Source organism: Chelon labrosus, assembly GCF_963514085.1.
Source record: "Chelon labrosus genome assembly, chromosome: 12".
Classification (NCBI taxonomy): domain Eukaryota; kingdom Metazoa; phylum Chordata; class Actinopteri; order Mugiliformes; family Mugilidae; genus Chelon; species Chelon labrosus.
The window spans coordinates 701,475-724,543 of NC_140345.1; the positions used below are offsets into that span (position 1 = coordinate 701,475).

At 41.8% G+C, this 23,069-nt stretch overlaps 1 protein-coding gene across 1 annotated transcript in view; it reads right to left on the bottom strand.

The window, feature by feature from the left end:
• vwde (von Willebrand factor D and EGF domains) overlaps positions 1-16,884 on the bottom strand; it is a gene marked incomplete at both ends in the record, with an annotated part of 65,639 nt that extends 48,755 nt beyond the window's left edge. Inside the window, 4 exons of the mRNA XM_084557799.1 lie at positions 14,221-14,768; positions 15,149-15,298; positions 15,418-15,556; positions 16,859-16,884. Coding sequence (XP_084413925.1) covers positions 14,221-14,768; positions 15,149-15,298; positions 15,418-15,556; positions 16,859-16,884 — 863 coding nt within the window. The remainder of the gene's footprint in view (positions 1-14,220; positions 14,769-15,148; positions 15,299-15,417; positions 15,557-16,858) is intronic.
• Between the last annotated feature and the right edge of the window lie 6,185 nt (positions 16,885-23,069).

Here is a 23,069-nt window from a genome sequence, read left to right on the forward strand (position 1 = left end):
TATTAGAGTCGCTTTTCGCCGGAGGACTGACGAAGCTGTCGGCTGATCGGAGACGCCGGACCTAGCGTCTGACCTCAAACTGCCGCCGTCTGCAACATCATAACATGTTAGGAGGGGCAACAGCGTTACAGCTTCCCATGGCCCAAAGTTCCAAACAGCTGCACACATCTGCAGAAGTATGGCAAGAAAAATTCTCATGCGACTGCAGCCGTGAACCTCAGGTATAGAGTTTCACTGGTATGAATCTGATCTGAAACTGATCTGACAGAAGAATCTTCAAAATCATATGAAAAAAAAAAAGTGCAGCATAACAAAAAAGAAAGAATCTGTGTGTTATTTTGACCAGTTTTATGATAATGTGCTATACAACAGGGAGAGATCAGATGCTGAAATTCTTGGCCATCAGAGCCCAGTGTGAATGTGATATCTACAAAACTGCCCTAAAACCAAGGTTATTCAATTTACAATGGCAAAATACCCCAAATTTAGAAACTACTAAATGAAGATTAATCAATTATGAAGATAACTGGAGAATGATTTTCTGTCTCAGTGATTCGGTTTTCACATCTAGTTTGGGGCTAATTACATCTGCAGGACTGCTGTGGAAGAGGAAACTGCTGCACCCTCATCATTTTCAAACTCAGACTGATAAGTTTGCCAAGTATCAGCAGGAGGACTATATTTTTAAATAAAGTGGACATTTCAGGTAAACTGTAAAGTTTCAATAAAGTTGGTATATGTTCTGTGCTTAATGGTGAATAAACCTTCTGCAGATCTACAGGGAAACAATGGGAAACCTTCAGCTATGCAGGTCATAGACTGCTCCTCCTGTCTTCTCCCACTGCAACATAAAGGTACCTGACTGTCTTGTTGAGACGCTTGTAGTATGTTTGAGTCCAAGGCAGAGGATGGATGTAGGCCCTCCTGGACCATCAACTTGGTAAGAGCCTGAAATAGCCATCATGTAAGAAGCCACTTTCTTTCTGTCTGCTTGTATCTTGTCTTATGCAATTAGCAATTAAATCACAATCGACCGGATGCAAAACATTAATCTACTATATGTCAAGCAAACATATATGAGTTTGTACCTTTCAAGTCAAAGGGAGCAAGGAAACCTGTAAACAAATGGGGATAATTGCCTCGTTTAATAGTTTAATCTACACACAACCTAATTTTGTGCAATTTGATCTCATTACAATCAGTTATGCAGACGTGGGAGAAACTGCAGCACTGCAGTGTCCCCTGGGAAATGTGATATCAGCTAAATGATGCAGGGAATTCAAACTGCACATAATTACCTTTAACATCCACCGCCGACAGGAAAACTGATTGCACAACTCAAGAGTCTTCAAGTGGAAGAATACATGAGCAGAAAAGAAAAAAAAAGAGTTTTTTTTATTTGTAGCCAAGTAACATTGATTAAAAAGAGATAAACGTGTACTGTATGCTGTGATTTACAGCTCAGCAGAGAATCAAAGTGCTTAGGTCCCATTTTAACTTTAATTATGAAAGATTAAAATACAAAAGGGGAGAAGAAAGGCTACAGAAAACACAGGAAACTGTTTTTTGGCAAAGAAGGTTGTATCATTTCTGGAATATAATTTCAGACGAAAATAAAGTCTGTCCAAAAGGAAATGCCTAATCAAATTGTGATTGATTCCAGTGTTCTGGCTCTGATAAATGCATTTATATTATCCACATTTGGGAAACAAATTAGAACTGCTGTGGCCTGTTTTGTGACTAGTCCATGCTGCTGTATGTTTAGTTAGAGGACAAATGTGACCTCAGAGTCGCTGGGTCATGACAGGAGCTTTTCCTGCTTCAACCCCTGACATCCAGCCTTCCATCACATACCCCGGCCCAGACTGACCATTAAATACTACCCACCAACAATTCAAACAATGTCTAACCAACTGTCTTATTGTGCATGTCATTTCCTTATATTGTGCAGTTACAGTGTGTTTGAGTGTGTGGAGTATTAAATGTTACAGGTTTACGCAAGTGCAATATATATATCTGCTTACTCATTATGTCATTTCTGCACAATAGTTGTTTTCTTAAGAGCAAATATACCTATTAACAGTTGTTTTTTTCATTTACCTTTTAGTTACTTTATTAAATTTGCTTGGTTTTTCACCAAACTGTAGTTAGTTAGTTACTTAAGCTTGGTAAGGTGACTCTAAATTTAATTTGTAACCTTTATTTATTTAACCAGTCTTACAGTATCGTAAAACACTATGTGAGTGTTTACTGGCCATGATAGTTATGTACTGGTAATGACAAAATTGAAAATCTAAACATTGTCTACTTCAGCTTATATACTGTGTCAGTTTTCAAACATTATAAAGGCGCACATTAAGTGTCTAAGTTCATTCCTATGTTGTTTCTGAATTCCTAGTATTTGTTGCCAAATAGTTGATAAGTGCCTGATTGGAGATGGAGGTCTGTAGACAGTCAGATGCTGCCAAGAATATAAGACATTTAGATTAGGACTATCCTCTGTTCAACACTGGATACTCAGCTTGTTTCTGTTCTCTTCCAGCAGTTACGTAGCAGTCATTTGCTGTGTGTTTGAATGGTTTAACATTGCCAGTAGGTTCAATTAAGTCATCAGAGTGACATGGAGACATCTCTGAGGCCACTAAAGGCAGTGTCAACAACAGCAAATGTAATTGTTTCAGTCGGCCGACTCATTGCACGGTGACTGTAAACGTCAATGGACACAATAGAAGGAGTTTTCAGACACAGAAGTGAGGGGCCAGAGGTCAAGAGGAGCCTCTCAAGGTGGCGGCTGCTGGTTTTACAGGGGCAGCCGGGTCAGGTCCTTCACAGGCGCTGTTTGGTCTCAGCTCAGATTTCCTGTTGCCTTTGCTCCCTCATGGCAGCTGTCCAAGTCAGTACACACAAACTGACTGCCTCAACAACTGTCTTGATAAACTCGGCTGCGTATACAGATTTAACCAATGGGACCTCATCTGCTACTGCCTAGATCTTCTATGTCACAAATCTGTCCTCTGTTTTTCTGCCATCACTCGTAAACACAATTGGTCTGAGACAATGGTAGACAAATATTTTTAAGACATAAGACATTGCCTATTTATCCTATATATGGGAAAGTTCCTAGTCACAGTAGCACAGAATTTGACAAAATATATACAAAAAAACAATAAAGAATTTGACAGGAATATTACAAAAAACAATAACAAATTTGAAAAAATATATACAAAAATAACAACACTGAAAAATATATAGAGAAAAATATAAATAGAAAGACATTCTGTATGTATAGCGTGGTGGTGGAAACTGTAGTGCGTGCCCAGTCCAGTTTATTGTTGAGGTGAACACCCAGGTATTTGTATTCCTCCACAACCTCGATGTCCAAGCCCTGGATGTCATCGGTGCAGTGAGTAGTGATTTCCTGCTGAAGTCGATCACCACCTCCTTTGTCTTGCTGGCATTGATGTACAGGTGGTTCAGTGCACACCAAGTCTACAAAGTTGGTGATGACCTCCCTGCCCGACAATGGCTGTAACATCAGAAAATTTCTGGAGGTGGCAGCTGTCTGTATTGTGTCTGAAGTCCAGTATGTACAGAGTGAAGAGGAAGGGAAAGAGCACAGAACCCTGCAGCGCCACTGTGCTGCAGACTACCACATCAGACACACAGGCGCGAAGCCTCAAATAATGCGGTCTTTTAAAACAATTCTTTACATCTAATAAGAAATTATGGTAAGTTATGAGGAAATAATGAAACAAAAAATATTTCTTTCCAGGTTTTGACTTCTGACCACAAGTTTATCAGATTATCATAGCCTCACAGAAACATCTTCTACCTTAACTCACATATTGTGTCAGTTTTCAAGCATCTTATTTGCCCGCAAAGCAAAAATAATTTAATTCTATGTTTCTGAATTCCTGGTATTTGTAAAGCAAACAAAGTATAAACACAATGGGCCAGTTATAATATCTGAAAAGATAAGATTTTGATTGATCACTAATTAAAAGTTCTGTGACGAGTCTTTAACGGCATCCAGACACTTCAAAATTGTGGGAGATGCATAACAAACATACAGAGTCCAATAATAAAAGAAATCCTTACTTTAACAAACCACCATCTTGAATACTAAAAAAATTACATATTGTAATCTACTGTTATATAGTTACATATATATTAAGATATGATGACTTGAGCCAGATTGTCTATATTAATCGACTAAACTCTTGGCATTCCACGCAATCTATGTGTTTTCACCTCTCTGTACTGGAACCTACTTTCTCTGCTGTACTCTACTCTAACTTAACAACTAGAAAATAGACAAGGAACTAACCGATGGGAGTAAAATAAAAAAGCACTTCATACCTTTTTGAATCTGCTGTCCACTGACTTCTCCCATCTTCGGCACTGCAACGTCTGCTGCCATCTAGTGGTCATCTAGGCATCACACACGATTTTGTTGGACATTCAAGCGAGACTAAATATCTGATGCTAAAAGATTTGTTTGGACAAAAGATGCCCCATTTTTGTTATTGAAATAAATAAATAAATTAACTTTAAGATTTTGTACACCATTAAAGGGGAACTACCTTTTTTTTTTTTTTTTTACAACCTGGACCTTATTTCTGGTCAGGATCAGGAAACGAGCCAGTAAAATCTCCACAGACCCCTCACACCCCGGTCACAATCTGTTCAGACTCCTCCCCTTACAGAGCACTGTTCGCCAAAACAACCCGCCACAAGGACAGTTTCTTCCCCCAGGCTGTCGCTCTGATGAACTCTGAGCAGAGTGTGAGACCATTCACATGAACAAACAATAACTCTGCACTACTTTATAAAGTCACTGTACAAATGGTTTGGTGTATCTGCTCTTGCGCTTATTCTATATTTTATTGAGATTTATTTTATTTTATTTTTAATTTTCTTTCACTTATTTAAGTTCGTGTGTTTATGTACAAGAGGGTAAAGCTACCGGCGTCACATTCCCTGTATGTGCACATACTTGGTCATGAAAGCTGATTCTGATTCTGATAAAATGCGATCGTCACCCATATAACTTTTTTGTAATTTGGAGTCGTTCGGCAGATATTTAGATCCGTGTAGATCCATATAGTGGGAGTGACTGGGGCACCGCAACGCAGCCTCTAAATAACGCATTATCTGCCGCGAAACGCGTTCATTTCACCAATATTTTGTTATGATACACTAGTGCTATTCCCCGTTGAGTTTGGACAGAGCCGGCCCAAGCCTCCATTGGGCCCTAAGCAACATTTGATTTAGGGACCCTATGTCTGCCACTAATATTGATTGTTGATCATTCACACACCTACTGTAAACTCATTGCAGCTCTGGCAGTGTTGTTTACATTATCCCATTGTCATGTTAATGACATGTTAATTTATAATTTTATTATTAATTTAAATTATGCTGTTGTTTCAGTGGAAATTAGATTTATTTTTGTTGCAACTCACTCATCTGCAAACACACAAACAGATAAAACAGCGTGAATGTATGGTTAAACTGTAGCGGATTTTTTAACAACTGACCAGACTTCCTCTGGGTTTACTGTAGAGCTAACTCAGACTACTCTACTGTAGGGCAAACTCAAGCACTACGTTTGATATTGAATATCATCTTGTCTACTAAAAGTAACAAAAATAAACCAGACAATATAAACCAGGTGACACTTAAGTGTCACCTGGTTTATTATTTTTGGTTTCAAAAAACTTCAACAGCAATGTGCAAAAATCATTTGTAGTGCAAGAACAACAATAAAGTGTAACAACCAATACAATCACTTAGATATATAAAAATAATAACAAATTCAATTGTACAAAAAACAGACAGAATTAAATAAAATAAACAATAAAATATATAATGAGATAAATGAAACTGCAACAGCAGGGAGGAAAAAAGGCCATCCAGCTGGGTCAACTGTTGGAGCTGACGATGATACATGGTGCGAAGGGGACACTGTGGTGGAAGTTGCTGAAGTGACCAAAGAAAGATAATGACTAAAAAAGAAGGACCTATGGACATTAAATTGCAGTTTTGAACATAATTATTAATCTCAGAATGTTCTGTTAACTTTCCAGGTAGATCAGCTGTGGTTGCAGACACAGAGGGGACAGTTTGCACAGACGTTGGGGGTGCAAGACAGACCTCTGTAGAGGATGGAGATGGACCTAAGATGAAATACATACATACACATACACACATGTTAATGAGATACTTTGACTAAAGTAATTTCCCTTTGGTTGTAATTCTCATACCCAGAAATTAAATGTATACTGTATGGTGACAGTTTTTCCCCTCACCTGATGCATTACCCACAGTTGAGCCTGAGGATATGGACTGGCACTAGGCTTATTCTGTCCCTCCAAAGTACTTTGACAGTGCTCCTGGGGAAGTGTCACACAAAAAAGGCGAAATATATAGGGCCAACCCCGACAATCAGTTCAATCAAAGTAAAAGTTCATTCAGAGCCATTTCGTGCTATAGGCGAACAAGCCGAATGCTTAGGGCCCCCAAGCCACCAGGGGACCCCAAAGCTGCATGTTCATCCTCATCTAAGGAGAATTAAAATGTCCTGTCTTTATCTGTAGCTATCTTGTGCATAGACATATATATATGTCTATGATCTCGTGTGTTTGTTACATCCCTTATATGCTTAAAAATAAACGTAGGATGTAAATAAAATAAACTGCAACGATAAACAGTGGCTGGTGTTTTTATGGCATTATTGCGTCATATTCGTTGGACCCTAGTATATACAGTCAATGGTTGGCCCGCACTGTCGCACAGTGAGTGACGTAGCGGGCTGTCGATAGGTATGACCATAGACATATATACATATATATATGTCTATGGGTATGATGGGCATGATTGACAGCAACCCATCATTCCCATTAGTGAGAATATTAAACACCCCCGCCTCTCGCCCGATGACAGCTGGGATAGGCTCCAGCAGACCCCCGCGACCCTTAACAGGACTAAGCGGGTACAGAAGATGAATGAATGAATGAATGAATGAATAAGAATATTAAACAAAACAAACGCAGTAATGGCATCAAAAAGAAGTTATCTCAGTGGTGCGGAAAAACAGAAAAAAAAAACGGTCAAAAGATAAAGGTAATACATTTGTTGGTGATGTGGGCTGGATAGGTGGAGGTGAAACCCCGTTTTTTAGCAAGTTTGTTTATTTGTCCTGCCAGCCAGCTAGCTAGCCCTGGATAAATGTTAGCTAGCTGGCTAGGATTTCTTTGTCATAAACTCAGCTTTAGTGTTTGCTCCATGAAAGTTGGCTAATATAAAATGAATATGTCGCATGTGAGTAGAGAGTCTGTTCTGACTCCAGACCCCTTTATTCATGTTATTATTATTTTTTATAGGCCTCTAATTAGAAGTGTGCTACTGTTTTATAATTTAAATCAATATTTTAAAGGTTTGTTTTTTAAGTGATTTATAAATATGAGACACCGTGTTTATTATTTTATACTATTGTGGCAGTGGATCATTTATATTAGTTTCATTTCTTTAACTAGTCCAATGTGTAAATTAATGCAGAAAAGTCTTAAAAGTGACAACTTTTAGTTGGGTAATTGGGTACAAGCTTTAAAGGGACACTGTACATCACAATATTTACTATAAAAACAGATTCATTTTAATTGTCTGTATTACTGCAACATCACTGCAGTCATGTAATAGGAATAAACGCCATGATCTATTTTGCTTGATGACCTAAGGAGCCTTGTTTTTGCAGGAGCAATTCTAAAATATTTTGGAGCTCCAGACGCTGAGCCAGAGGGATGTTCCTGACCAGGAAGCTCCAGGACCATCACATAAAACACATAAACTATTATGTTATAAATTATTATTACTTTGATTAAGTATATTAGGTGTTATTCTGTCAGACTGCGCTGTTAAATGAGCATTGTTTTTAGTGTTTTTTTGTTTTCATTGTTGCACTTTAAAATAAATGTTGGTTTGTTGTATTTTCTTATTTAAAGTGAACATTTAACTTCTCTCGTCTCTCGTCTTCTCCCGCTTATCCGGGTCCGGGTCGCGGGGGCAGCAGCTTCAGCAGGGAAACCCAGACAGCCCTCTCCCCAGCCACTTCAGCCAGCTCCTCCGGAGGAACCCCCAGGCGTTCCCAGGCCAGACGAGAGATATAATCCCTCCATCGTGTCCTAGGTCGGCCCCGAGGTCTCCTTCCGGTGGGACATGCCCGAAACACCTCTCCAGGGAGGCGTCCGGGAGGCATCCTTACCAGATGCCCTAGCCATCTCAACTGGCTCCTCTCGACGTGGAGGAGCAGCGGCTCTACTCTGAGCTCCTCCCGTATGTCCGAGCTCCTTACCCTATCTCTAAGGCTGAGCCCGGCCACCCTGCGAAGGAAACTCATTTCGGCCGCTTGTATTCGCGATCTTATTCTTTCGGTCATTACCCAAAGTTCATGACCATAGGTGAGGATTGGGACGTAGATCGACCGGTAAATTGAGAGCTTCGCCTTTCGGCTTAGCTCTCTCTTCACCACGACAGACCGGTTAAGCATCCGCATCACTGCAGATGCCGACCCGATCCGCCTGTCAATCTCCCGCTCCCTCCTACCCTCACTCGTGAACAAGACCCCGAGATACTTGAACTCCTCCACTTGAGGCAGGACCTCCTCCCCGACCCGGAGTAGGCAGTCCACCCTTTTCCGACTGAGGACCATGGCCTCAGACTTGGAGGTGCTGATCTTCATCCCAGCCGCTTCACACTCGGCTGCGAACTGCCCCAGCAAGAGCTGAAGGTCGCTGTTCGATGAAGCTAAGAGGACCACGTCATCTGCAAACAGCAGAGACGAGATTCTCCGCCCACCGAACCCGATACCCTCCCCCACCCGGCTACGCCTAGAAATTCTGTCCATAAAAACTATGAACAGAACCGGTGACAAAGGGCAGCCCTGGCGGAGTCCAACCCTCACTGGGAACAGGTCCGACTTACTACCGGCTACACGGACCAAACTCACACTCCTTTGGTACAGGGACTGAATGGCCCTTAGTAAGGAGCCATCCACCCCATACTCCCGGAGCACCCCCCACAGGATGCTCCTGGGGACACGGTCGTAAGCCTTCTCCAGATCCACAAAACACATGTGGACTGGTTGGGCAAACTCCCATCTCCCCTCCAGCACCCTAGTGAGGGTAAAGAGCTGGTCCATGGTTCCACGTCCGGGACGAAAACCGCATTGTTCCTCCTCGATCTGAGGTTCAACAATCGACCGGACCCTCTTTTCCAGCACCCTGGCGTAGACTTTGCCGGGGAGGCTGAGGAGTGTGATCCCCCTATAGTTGGAACACATCCTCTGGTCCCCCTTTTTAAAAATGGGGACCACCACCCCGGCCTGCCACTCCAGGGGTACTGCCCCCGATGTCCACGCAATGTTGCAGAGATTTCCACATTTAACTTAAATACTCAAAATCTGTTGTTTTTTTTTAGTGACGTTTAGAGGATTGTTGTTTTCCTTGCATTATAGTTTTTTATCAGTTTAACTTGCCTGAGTGGCTCAACTTAAGATGTTTCATTTTAACTCTAGCCTATTTTGCTCATGAAGTGTAATAGATTGTGGCATGGGTTAGGAATCTCTTCATAGTTTGACAAACTAGGGCCCCCCAAACAGCATCTTGCTTAGGGCCCCCACAAAGCGAGAAACGGCCCTGAGTTCAGTACTACACAAATACAAACAGTTAGCATGAATATTACGCACATGACCGGTGCAGCGGAGCTTTGACATTTAAAGAGAGGCAGTAAGAATCACTAGGCCTACATCACCACCAGCACTCTGTTGACATAAAATTGTGTTTTCGTACAGTAATATATCTTTGATCATATAGAAAGCATCACTCATATATGCAGAAATAAATAAAAAAATAAAAAAATATTTGTTAATCGCTCAGCTGGGATAGGCTCCAGCAGACCCCCGCGACCCTTAACAGGAATAAGCGGGTACAGAAGATGAGTGAATGTTAATCGCTCTTGGGGGGCCCCTTAGTGGCCGCGGGGCCCTAAGCAGGCGCTTAATACGGTTATGCCTTAGGCCAGCTCTGAGTCCGTTAATCTCTGACCTGGATGATGTCATATCTGAGCGCCGCGCGCACCCCGCACGGCTTGTTTACCTAATTTGCTACTGCTAGTTTTTTGCAACATGGCTGAATATTTTTCCAGTTCTGAGGCTGTGGCCAAAGCTGGCCAAAGAACAACAAACCGCTGCATGTCCGCGAATAGATAATGCGTTATTTAGAGGCTGCATCCCAGTCACTCCCAATGAGGTCCAGGTTGTAAAAAACAGTAGTTCCTCTTTAAGTACACCGAGCCAGTAAGGAAATGTACAGTATAAAATATAAAATAGAAATAAATGTGCAAGAAAAATGTGTTTTTTTCATCAACATAAGTTTGCTTTTTGTGAACGTCAAATGATCTCAACACAGGGAGAACTTATTCTTCACTTGAATATTTTTTTTTTATTATTATTATTTTTAATTCAGTAAAAGGAAAGGATTTCCTCTATTCAGAGGGCACATTGTTTGCACTGTTGCTAAGTTCCTATTTTCTGTTTAATTGAATGTCATCCTGAGCTCACCCCACTTAATTCTTTTTGTTAAGATGATAACTGGCACTCGGAACCAGGCAGCACTTTTTATGTGTCTATCATTAACACTTGTGCCAATGTCTGTTTTTTTCTTCTGGGACCGAAAGCATGTGTTCAACATATGAACAACTCTGTGGATTTGAACAGTATTTGGCCATCAGCAAATCTAAATGGCTCCCCTATGGTTGGCTCCATCCACTCTCCTCAGTCCAATTCTCTGCAAGTCAGGATCTCACCTTTACAAAAAGCAAATGCTTTAAGCCAATGGAAACTGAAAACCAGAGTGATGTGAGGGACATCAAGCCACCAGATTTCTCTCTGAAACTGTCCAGCCGTCTGTCTGTTTCTCAAAAGAAGGAATGAAAGACAAATTAATTGAAATCTAGTTGCACCTAAACCCACTGAAACAAAGAGGAGAGGTGGACAATTTCTACCAAACATTGTGCATGTGAGTGCCAAGACACCCTTCAAAGTTCATCACATCACAAAGGTCTCCTGCTGCTCTGGAGTCTAAACTGATGTTTGTCAAGATGGGCAAGTATCCTACTGGCACCTACCAGAACCCTAAACCTCACAACTTCAGACCGGTAAGAGTCAGTAAACATTAAAATGTGTTTGATACCTTCCAGAAGTTTATCTTGTATTTCCTGAACTCAAAATAAAAATTGTAATATTTGGTTTAAACACAGGGTGGTGATATACACATAAATATTGGCCTGAACACTGAAATTTTTCCTTTTTATCACTCTCATCAGCTTGATGAAGGTGCACCACATATAATAACTGCACAAGAAAGAGATCCTGGAAACCTGAAATTATAAAGTGAAATGAAATTGAGTGGAAAATTAAACTGAACTATGTGTGTGGATTCATTCGAACTGTTTCCATTCACTGCATTGTCTCTGAATCTTGTGAATGACAAGTTTTTTGCTTCTAAACTGTGGCATCGTGATTCAAATGGTTCAGCTGTGTCTTCTGAACTTCAACAAGAGTTTTTTAGGGAAACAAAATGCATTTTCCTACTGAATACAATGGCCATCATTAATATCATTTGTTTATTAGTACATACCAGATCTGAGTAGGACTTTAGTTCCAGAGACAAGACACAGATGAACACCTATAAACCTGCAGAGCTTCAATGGGATGCAAAGCCCATTCTGTCTCCATTGATGTTGTCAGTTCGAATGGGGTCTAATGAAAACAAACCCAAATTGTTCAATAGGTATGTGGCATTGTAATACAGCAATATATGAAGCACTTGAAATTCCGCTGAGACTAACTACAACCCTATTGTACTCCATACACAGTGATATGATAATTGTAATAATGAATACTTTTCCTTTTGTAGTATGACTTTTTGACATACTTGTACACTGCTATTTTCAGTCTTTTAACTATATTGGTGTATACTCAGAATCATGGTCACGTATTCTGAACATTTATTAATACAATCATTAACTACATCGACTGTGTAGAGGAGAAACTATGTACATCCTGTAAAAATTATCATAATTCTCTTTAGTTTCCATTTTTGAATTATTATATTTGGTGAAACTGTGTAATATGGAAAATTAAATATTTAGCGTCAATAACAATACAAATTGTCTCAAGACAACCGGACTGAAACCTGGCCTGAAACCCCCAGAGCAAGCATGAAGGCGACGGTGGCAACTCCCTTTTAACTGGAGAGAACCAGTGCAGAACCCTGTTCATATGAAGGGACCCATCTGCCTAAGGCCGGCCAGGTAGAGACAGAAAAAAGAGCAGAGAACAGCAGAAACGAGATAAACATATATCTGTCATAGATACATACATCTGACTAAAGCGTACATGTAGAATCAGAATCAGAATCAGAATCAGCTTTATTGGCCAAGTATGACACATACAAGGAATTTGACTCCGGCACCTTCCTCTCTAGTACTCAAGCATCATAAATAAGATAAAAATAAAAAAAAAAAAAAAAAAATAAGATAAATAAGATAAAAATAAAATAAATCTTCAAATTGTACACATAAAAACAGGATAATATATACACCAAACTGGGGTTATTGTACAGTGAGTATATACAAAAATAGTTTATTGATCATGTGTATGGACTCACACTCTGTGACTACTCAGAGTTCAACAGAGCGACAGCCCAGGGGAAGAAACTGTCCTTGTGTCGGGTGGTTTTGGCGTACACCGCTCTGTAACGCCGACCTGAGGGGAGGAGTCTGAACAGATTGTGCCCAGGGTGTGAGGGGTCTGTGGTGATTTTTCTGGCCCGCTTCCTGACCCTGGACCGGTACAGGTCCTGAATGGAGGGAAGATCGGTACCAATGATCCTCTCTGCAGACCTGACTGTTCTCTGCAGTCTGTCCCTGTCTTGCCTGGTGGCGGATCCAAACCAGACAGTGATGGATGTGGTCAGGACAGACTGGACTATAGCTGTGTAGAAGATGGTCAGCAGCTCCTGAGGCAGGTTGAACTTCCTGAGCTGACGCAGGAAGAACAACCTCTGCTGGGCCTTCTTCCTAATGGAGTCAATGTGGGAGGTCCACTTCAGGTCCCGTGAAATTGTGGACCCGAGGAACCTGTATGAGTCTGCAGTTGGAACTGTCCTGTTTAGAATGGTGAGAGGAGATGTTGATGTGGGTCTCTTCCTAAAGTCCACTGTCATCTCCACAGTCTTGAGCGGGTTTAGCTCCAGGTGGTTCTGACTGCACCAGAGGACCAGCTGTTCCACTTCCCTTCTGTATGCAGACTCGTCGCCGTCCCGGATGAGTCCAATGACGGTGGTGTCGTCTGCAAACTTCAGGAGTTTCACAGAGGGGTCCCTTGAGGTGCAGTCAGTAGTGTAAAGGGAGAAGAGCAGTGGGGAGAGAACACATTCCTGGGGGGCGCCAGTGCTGAGGGAACGGGTGCTGGAAGTGAAGTTACCCAGTTTCACCTGCTGCCACCTGTCAGTCAGGAAACTGGTAATCCACTGACAGGTGGAGGGGGGCACGGTGAGCTGGGACAGTTTTTGGTGGAGGATCTCCGGGACGATGGTGTTGAACGCAGAGCTGAAATCCACAAACAATCTGATGATGATACATATTCAACATATAGCTGATGTTACATGACAGTAATGAGAATATAAGAGGTATCATATGCAGGTTGGAGAATTGTTCATTTAGGTAGGAGTGGATAACTGCAGACCATGAAGACAGGGCAGGTTGATGAGACCATGACAATAGATGTAGTATGGAGCTCCACAGGTCATAAACACATGATTCAAAGAGTTTATTGTCATGTGCACAATGTAGAAAGATGTTTCCCTGTACAATGAAATTCTTCTTTAGCGGTCCACCCAAATGCCTAATATAAAAAAAAATCTTAGAAATAGAATATAAAAGATACATATAATAAAAAAATATAACTAGTGCAAATATTGATGGGAATTTAAAAATGTAAACAGAAGCTGAAAAGTGAACGGTGTATTATATGGCATGAAGTATAGTCTGTGATTTTAGTCTGTGATTCTAGCCTCCTGTCAGCTGTTGAGGAGTCTGATGGCAGTGGGAAAGAAGGACTTCTTAAGTCTCGAGGTCCTACGTTTCACACTCCTGTACCTCCATCCCATCAGTCTGTGTTGGGAGTGGGTGGGGTCCTTAGTGATAGAGGCAGCTCTCCTGCGGACTCTATGCTTGTAGATGTTCTGCAGAGAGGGGAGTGGAGTTCTGGTGATCCTCTCAGCAGTCTTCTCCACTCTCTGCAGGCATTTTCGGCTCATGGCTGTAGCGCTGCCACACCACACGGTGATGCAGCTGGTCAAGATACACTGTATGATGCAGCTGTAGAAGTTGCAGAGGATCTTAGGCAACCTGCCTAACTTCCTCAGCCTCCTCACAAAGTACAACTGCTGTTGAGCCTTCTTGACCAGCTGTGCGGTGTTCAGTGTCCAGGTGATGTGGACCCCTAGGTATTTGAAACTGCTCACCCTTACCACTTCAAGTTCCCGGATAAACAGTGGATGATGAGGGCTCCTCTCCTTCTTCATGTCCACTATCATCTCCTTGGTCTTGTCCGTGTTGAGGGTGAGGTTGTTGTCCTCACACCATGGGACCAGACTGGCCACCTCCCTCCGGATAGGCTGCTTCGTTTCCGCCAGTGATGCATCCTATCACTACGGTGTTGTCTGCAATCTTCAGAATGGTATTATCCTTGTGGGAGGCAACACAGTCGTGGATAAACAGGGTGTATAGGATGGGGCTGAGGCCAATGTTAGTGGAGATGCTGGCTGAAGTTCTGCTCCAAATCCCGATGGACAAGAGGTCTGCCCATCAGAAAGTACAGGAGCCAGTTATGGGGTATGACCATATTGAAGGTGGAACTGTAGTCAATAAAAAGTATCCTGATGTAGGAGTCTTTATTTTCCAGGTGGGAGAGGGAAATATAGAGGGTCGCAGCGATGGTGGTGGACCTGTTGGGACAGGTAGTAGGCAGTAGGCATACTCCAGAGGGTCCAGTGTGTCTGCTGCTCTAGATGTGGGCCAGTACCACTCTCTCATGAAAGCGCTTCATGATGACTGGGGTGAGTGCTATTGGCCTGTAGTCATTCAGGCAGGTTGGTGGGCACTTCTTGGGGAGAGGAATGATGGTTGTTGTCTTGAAGCATGAGGGAACGGTGCTCTGGCTGAGAGAGAGAGGCTGAAGATGGAGGTGAGAACGTCTGTCAGCTCGTTGGCACATGCTCTGAGGGCTTGTCCAGGGATGTCGTCTGGCCCTGCTGCTTTGCGGGGGTTGATCCTCCTCAGGGCTTTGTGTACCTGGACTGCTGAGATGGTTGGTGGTGGGGATTGGGGTTCTGTCGTCCAAGAGTGTGTGTGCCTCCTCTCTGTGCTGGGATTGGAGGTCTCAAAGCAGGTGTAGAAGGTGTTGGGGTCATCCGGCAGGCTGTCCAAGGAGCTGATGGTGCGGACCAGAGACACTCATGAGGGGAGCCCAAACTGAGAGCTGGTTCCACAGGAGAGGATCCTGATAGCTGAAAGCTCTACCTCCCATTCTACATGAAATTCTAGGAACCACAAGTAGGCCTACATTTTGAGATTGAAGTGATTTGTTGGGATGATATGGTACAATCAGATATGATGGAGCTAGGCCTTTAAGGGCCTTGTATGTAAGGAGGGGGATTTCAAATTCTATTCTAGATTTTAAAGGAAGCCAAAGAAGAGAAGCTAAAACTTGAGTAATATGATCTCTCTTGATAATTTCTGTCAATGCTCTTGCTGCAACATTTTGAATCAATTGGAGGCTTTTTAAAGAGCTGTTTGGACAGCCAGACAGTAATGAATTTCGGTAATCTAGCCTGGAAGACACAAATGCAGCGTCATTCAGAGACAGAATGTTCCCTTTTGATGATATTTAGGGCAATGAATACAATGATATCTGTTTTGTCTGAGTTTAAGAGTAGAAAATTACAGGTCATCCAAGCCTTTATGTCTTTAAGGCATGTGTAGCATCTTCAGAAATAATCCATTGTCCACACGTCTGACTTAGTTGGATTGGTTTTACTGAACCGACTTGCACGTTACACATCTGTTATTTTTCTCTGGCTGCGTGACTTTTCAGCCTAAAATCCTCTACGTGCTTAACATTGTCCTTAACCTCTGTAACAGTCTCAGTACACCCCCTGCTAGACTCTTAGGTACTGCAACATCCTATACACTGCAGTTAATTTAATGTAAACAACCAATAAATAATGTTTATACTTGCAGTAATGAGTAATAAGAGTACAAATGTAAATATGTAATTAATAAATGATTAGCTGCGATACCACATCGCGTTAAGTTAACAACTCGCACTTGTCTGAAATGTAAAATACATATTCTGTTTAATACACCAGCATCAACATGGAACAGTAAAACAATTATTATTCTTTTCTTTAACCAAACTAGGAAGGTACGTTCTTCCAGTGAGATCAGAGCTCCTTACTCTATTCCGGGAAACTCTCACTCTATCTAACAAAGTCCTTGAGATGCACAGGTGAATGTCTCTCTGGGAACATTGCATCACTGGTGCAACTGCTAAGCCTGGTTGAGCCCGAGCATCTAGAGCAGGCTGGACCTCGGTTGGCTCACCTGACTGAGTTTGTGGTGTTGTAGCCATCATTGAAGGCAAGCAGCCCTTGGAGCCCGCTTCCGTGTCAGGCAGCGGTTCCAGCGCTTTATTAGGTTCGCTGGGAACAGTGTCTGTTAATCAGGCTCTAACCTGACGCCGCTTAAGGGTTTGACCATTTCCCATGGTGACGGTGTACAAGACTGGACCGAATGAGGTCATGATGACAGCTGGGATCCACTTTGAACCATCCAAAAAGTTTCTGATGAACACATTGTCCCCTGGTGCGAAACTTCTCAGTCTTTTCTTTGTGTTTTTGTTTGTGATTCTCTTCCTGTTTCAGTTACTTTTGCTGCGTTTTTGTTTTCACGTCAGGCATGAACAGGTCAAAAGCTGATCTGAGTCTCCGTAACATCATCAACTCTGCAGGTGACAAGCCTGTCATTGCATGCAGTGTGATGCAATAACTGAACAGAAATCTTGAAAGTCTGGTTTGCAGTGTGTCACCTTTTACTTTCTTCATCCCCTCCTTGAAGGTCTGGACTGCCCTCTCTGCCAGACTGTTGGAGGAAGGGTGGAAAGGTGCCAACCTTACATGATCAATGCCATTTTGCTTCATGAATGTCTCAAATTCGGCACTGATGAAACATGTTCCGTTGTCTGATACCAACATTTTCGGCAGACCAGACACATTACTCGGTTGCAGTTTCTCAATAGTAGCCTGTGATGTAGGCGATTTCACAGGATCATTGTCCACTTGGAATGAGCATCCACAATGAGCAGAAACATCTCACAGAGGAAAGGCCCTGCATAGTCCACATGAATCCTTGACCACGGCGACTCTGGCCATTTCCACTGGTGTAACGGTGCAGTGGGTGGTGACTTGTGGTGTTTTTGACTCTCCTCACATGACTGAACTTCACTTTCAGTGTTATCATCCATACTTGGCCACCATACATATGACCTCGCTAGGCCTTTCATCTTTGACATGTCAGTTTGGTGCAGAAGCTGCACCCAATACTACTTCACAGCAACTTTAACCTCACATTGGTAAAATAGACTTCAAGTTCTACTCTGCTAAATAGAACTGCAGAGTAACGATTAGCTAGTAGTAGTATTTCCACAGAAATGGTATTGTATAGCTTGTATCACCACATTGCAGAAGTTGTCTCAGGTAAGGTGAAAATCGAATTACTCCTACCCTCGTTGACGTGATAAATACTACAGTACTGTCCTAGGTAGTGATTACTACTACTAGTAGTGTAATATCCAAATTTTTTCCACTGTCATGTTATAACTGCCATTGTGTAGTCTCATTACTACAAACTCGAATAAATCATTTTTATGCTTCCCCCCCATCTAAATTGGCTAATATATCACTTTTTTTTTTAGTATTCCAGCTAGCATAATTGTGTTTCTCAAAACTGGTTTCTCAAAGCACATCCAGTGTCTCCCATCAGCTTTTCTGAAATTAACTGACAAGGATTTTAGTCCACTACAGAATCCGGTCATTGCACTTTTGTGATAACGGAAATTTTAATGGTAGAATATCAACATAAAGTACCTGCATGCATGGTAAGTACTTTAAAAATATGCAACTACCACAAATAATCTGAAAAGAACTCAACAGAGGTGTCATGGATTCTACTAACATTCAGCATGCATGCTGTAGTGTCTTGAAGCCCACTGGGCCACTGACAGCTGTTCATTTGGCACACCAAGAATTATAAACACGTGAAGCCTGCACATTAGTGATGAGAAGTTCGGCTCTTTTCTGAGAGTCATCTCCTTTGCCACGGCTCCTGAAGAAGAGCTGGCTCTTTTGGCTCCTGAATGGCTCTTTATTTAGTATCGTTTATATATTTTAGACCAACACAGCAAATACATATTGCATTCAATGTTTTCACGAGAAGCCTAATAATGGTCTCATTTTGTGAAGTTATTCTGTTACAGAGCATTCTTAATTTTGTTAAATATTAACTGTGCAAACAAATGAACAAAACACTCCAATCAAATCCACACAAGCAAAAACAGAACCAAACCCAGCAAATAAACAGTGTAAATGTCCTTGTGCAGGTTCGTGGTGGAACTTGCTCTTAATATATTTTCTTTTTGCAGTGAAGACACTCTGCTCTGCCATTCCTAATGTCTTTAAATTTCGGCCAAATGTTGCTTCTCACTCATAACTACTTGCGCTCGTACTCTCTTCCTCACCACTGTCTGCTATCTTACTCAGTCAGCCACAGCGTCTGTCCCCCTCTCTCACATAATGGTATGATCCTAAGTCCTCACATGTTATTGGCCAAATGGCATGCCCATCAAAACAAAGTTCAACGCCCCTCCTCACCCGACCAGAGATGAACGAGCAAAATGCTCTCACTCGATGGGAATCTGCTCTTCTGACTGACTACCAAGCATCGGCTCTTAGAGCCAGTTCTTTAGTGCATGACACATCACTACTGCACATGTTCGAAGCATGACTGGAACAGCTGCACATGCATTTAAGGAGTCTACTGCAACTCAGTGCATAACTCACAGACTAAATATAAAATTAAAGAAATATTAATCAGTGAGCAACAGTCTTCCATGTGTTCTTCATATAATAGTTCTAGTACTGGGCAACTTGATAGAAAGACTTCAGCACTGATAATGAAGCCTCAAAATCTCATGCCAATTAGCAAAACATAATGTACAAGGAGTAAAAACAACTTGAGTCAAAAGAGAAATTATGAAACAGTGTTGATCATAAAGTTGGAATAATTTTGTTTTCAGACACACTGCTCATTTTATTCCTATTTGAACACATCAGTAATTACTTTTGATCAGGTGCAATAATTATATACCGAGTCCCAGTTACCCAGGTGAAATTAATTCATGTTTACCAATTGTTTGGTGCTATAAAAGACAACATTCATTGTGTTGTCCTTTTCCTGCTTAAAGTCCACAGTTTCAGAATTGGATGTATAATTTTCAACCAAATTTGACACAGAAGTTCCCTAGGCTATGCCTCGTCCAATGCAATTTGCAATACGCCAAGAGTGGTTGCACTTTGACAGGGCAGATACAAACAAGCTAACATTGCCTTGATTTCCTTGGAATATTGCAGAACGTGGTCTGTCAAAACCAGGGCCGTTTCTAGCTTTGTGGGGGCCCTAAGCAAGATGCTGTTTGGGGGCCCATAATTTGTCAAACTATGAAGAGATTCCTAACCCATGCCACAATCTATTACACTTCATGAGCAAAACAGGCTAGAGTTAAAATTAAACATCTTAAGTTGAGCCACTCAGGCAAGTTAAACTGATAAAAAACTATAATACAAGGAAAACAACAATCCTCTCAACGTCAATAAAAAAAAACAGATTTTGAATGTTTAAGGCCAAGTCCACACGTACCAAAACGATCTTTTCCCCCTCCGTTTTCCCTGGCATCGTTTCAAGAATATTTGCGTACACACGGTTCCATCTCAACACGACTCAACACGCTACTTCATATTCCAGGCCTATAGGTGGCGCTGTTTCAGAAATTCACCAAAAATGGAGAGGAAGAGGCGGAGCATGCGCATAAAGCTTGAGCGCTGTTTACAAATCGGCAGTAGAACATAGACATAGACGCCTCATTGAGCGGGTTGGCCCGTTGTTGCGATACGTCAACGTCGCCGCCATACTGGAGGAGGCAGCTCTGTCCCGCGAACCAATACGAGTCAATGGAGTGAACTTTGTTAAGCGTCTTCTACAAAGTGCTGGAAGTTAATGCTTCTCATTTACATATACACACATTAACGTATATATTCAGAAAACCGATAGGAACCAAAAACAACGTCTGTAATATTCTGAGTAATTAATGTTACAGACGCTGTTTTTGGTTCCTATCGGTTCCCTGAATTTATACGTTTGTGTGTGAATGTGTAAATGTTTATAGTACTTTGTAGAAGACGCTTAATAAAGTTCATTCCATTGACTCGTATTGGTTCGCGGGACAGAGCTGCCTCCTCCAATATGGCGGCGACGTTGACGTACATCACAAATATTGTGATATGCAGTGTCCCTTTAAAGCTTGTACCCAATTACCCAACTAAAAGTTGTCACTTTTAAGACTTTTCTGCATTAATTTACACATTGGACTAGTTAAAGAAATGAAACTAAGATAAATGATCCACTGCCACAATAGTCTAAAATAATAAACACGACGCCTCATATTTATAAATCACTTAAAAAACAAACCTTTAAAATATTGATTTAAATTATAAAACAGTAGCACACTTCTAATTAGAGGCCTATAAAACACACACTTAACTTTGTAAATGAATCCTAAGTAATGCTAAAATAATGTTAAGTGTCAAATATATGAGAGACAACTTCCACTGAACAGACAGAGCAGACTACAACAATAAACACAATAATAATATGAATAAAGGGTTCTGGAGTCAGTCGTCCATTCACATGCGACATATTCATTTTATATTAGCTAACTTTCATGAGCAAACACTAAAGCTGAGTTTATGACAAGGAAATCCTAGCCAGCTAGCTAACATTTATCCAGGGCTAGCTAGCTGGCTGGCAGGACAAATAAACAAACTTGCTAAACGGCGTTTCACCTCCACCTATCCAGCCCACATCACCAACAAACCGACCACCAACCTTTATCTTTTGACCGTTTTTCTTCCGTTTTTCCGCGCCACTGAGATAACTTCTTTTTTATGCCATTCCTGTGTTTGTTTTGTTTAATATTCTCACTAACGGGAATGATGGGTCGCTGTCAATCATGCCCATCATACCTGTCGACGGCCCGCTACGTCACGCACTGTGCGACAACAATTGACTGTATGCTGTATATCATATCTGCTGTATATAGAGTTGTGGAGTAGTGGTTAAAGGTGCAGCATGGGACCGGGGGGTCCCAGGTTTGACTCCCGCCATGTCCATGGCTGAGGTGCCCTGAGCAAGCATCTAACCCCCAAATTGCTGCAGCCCACTGCTCCGACTGTTCACACTACTGTGTGAACGACTGGATGGGTCAAAATGCAGAGAGATAATTTCCCCTTGTGGGATCAATACAGTATCAATTATTTATTATTATTATTATTATTATTCTAGGGTCCAACGAATATGACGCAATAATGCCATAAAAACACCAGCCACTGCTTATCATTGCAGTTTATTTTATTTATATCCTGCATTTATTTTTAAGCATATAAGGGATGTAACAAACACACGAGACAGCTACAGATAAATATAGGACATTTTAATTCTCCTCAGATGAGGATGAACATGCAGCCACCCCTGGTGGCTTGGGGGCCCTAAGCATTCGCCTAGTTCACCTATAGCAAGAAACGGCTCTGGTCAAAACCCCAAACTTCATCGAGAGGAGTGTCATTTGAGGCCACAAAAACCTCCAGGATAAACACAATAAAGTATGAGACAAGATAACTGTTCAATCTGTGTTGTAGAAATTGGAAAATGCCAGCGAGCCGCCTTCGTCGTTTGTAGAGAATAGACCATGGAATCAACGTTTCCTGATAAATTGTAAATCGAAGATTGCTTCAGCATGGTTACAGTGCAAGACGAAAAACCAAGTGTCCACGCTAACTGTCAACACAGAGTTGCTTGACTTTGCTGGGCTCGGGAGCACAGAAGATTACAGCTTGGGCTCTGGCGGCATATTGTCTTCATGGATAAGAGCTGCTATATCCTTGACCATTTAGATGGAAGACAAAGTTGCGGCAATTGTGAGGCAGGAACTTCCGGCTCAGTGATGGTATCGGCTGTATTCATAATGGAGGAACAACGCCATTGGTGCTGGATGGATGGAAATGTTAATGTCATCTTGTACCAGGAGAACTACTGCCTCCCACATGAAAGAAGGGTCTATGGGACTGTAGGCAGGAAGATGACTACACAAGAGCAATAGGGCTGCTGCAGTGAGAGAATATGTTGATGCAGAGGGGGTTCTGCAGATGACATTCCCTGCTTGCTCCCCTGATATGAACCCTATGAGAGGGACAATATTCCTCACCTTAACATAGATACATTATAATAGGACAATGGGGATTTAGTGCAGGATTGTTGTATTAGAACAAGATAAGTGGCCTGCTAAGGTACTGTACATAATGTTTAGGCAAGTGATACTACCCCCATCCTCTGCTGGTATTAGCTGTAGATTGTGTTCTCTGTGATAAAATAAACCAATCAGATCAGATAAAATGGTTCAGAAACAGAGGCATGTTATGTAAATTAGTGGCTAAATGCCAGTCACTGATATTCTTCATGTACTGATGGGCTGAAGTCTGCAGGCCTGCTCTGCAGTCAGTGTGCTGCGCTTCCTGCTTACGGACCAATCATTTCAAACCAAAACACACCAGCTGAAT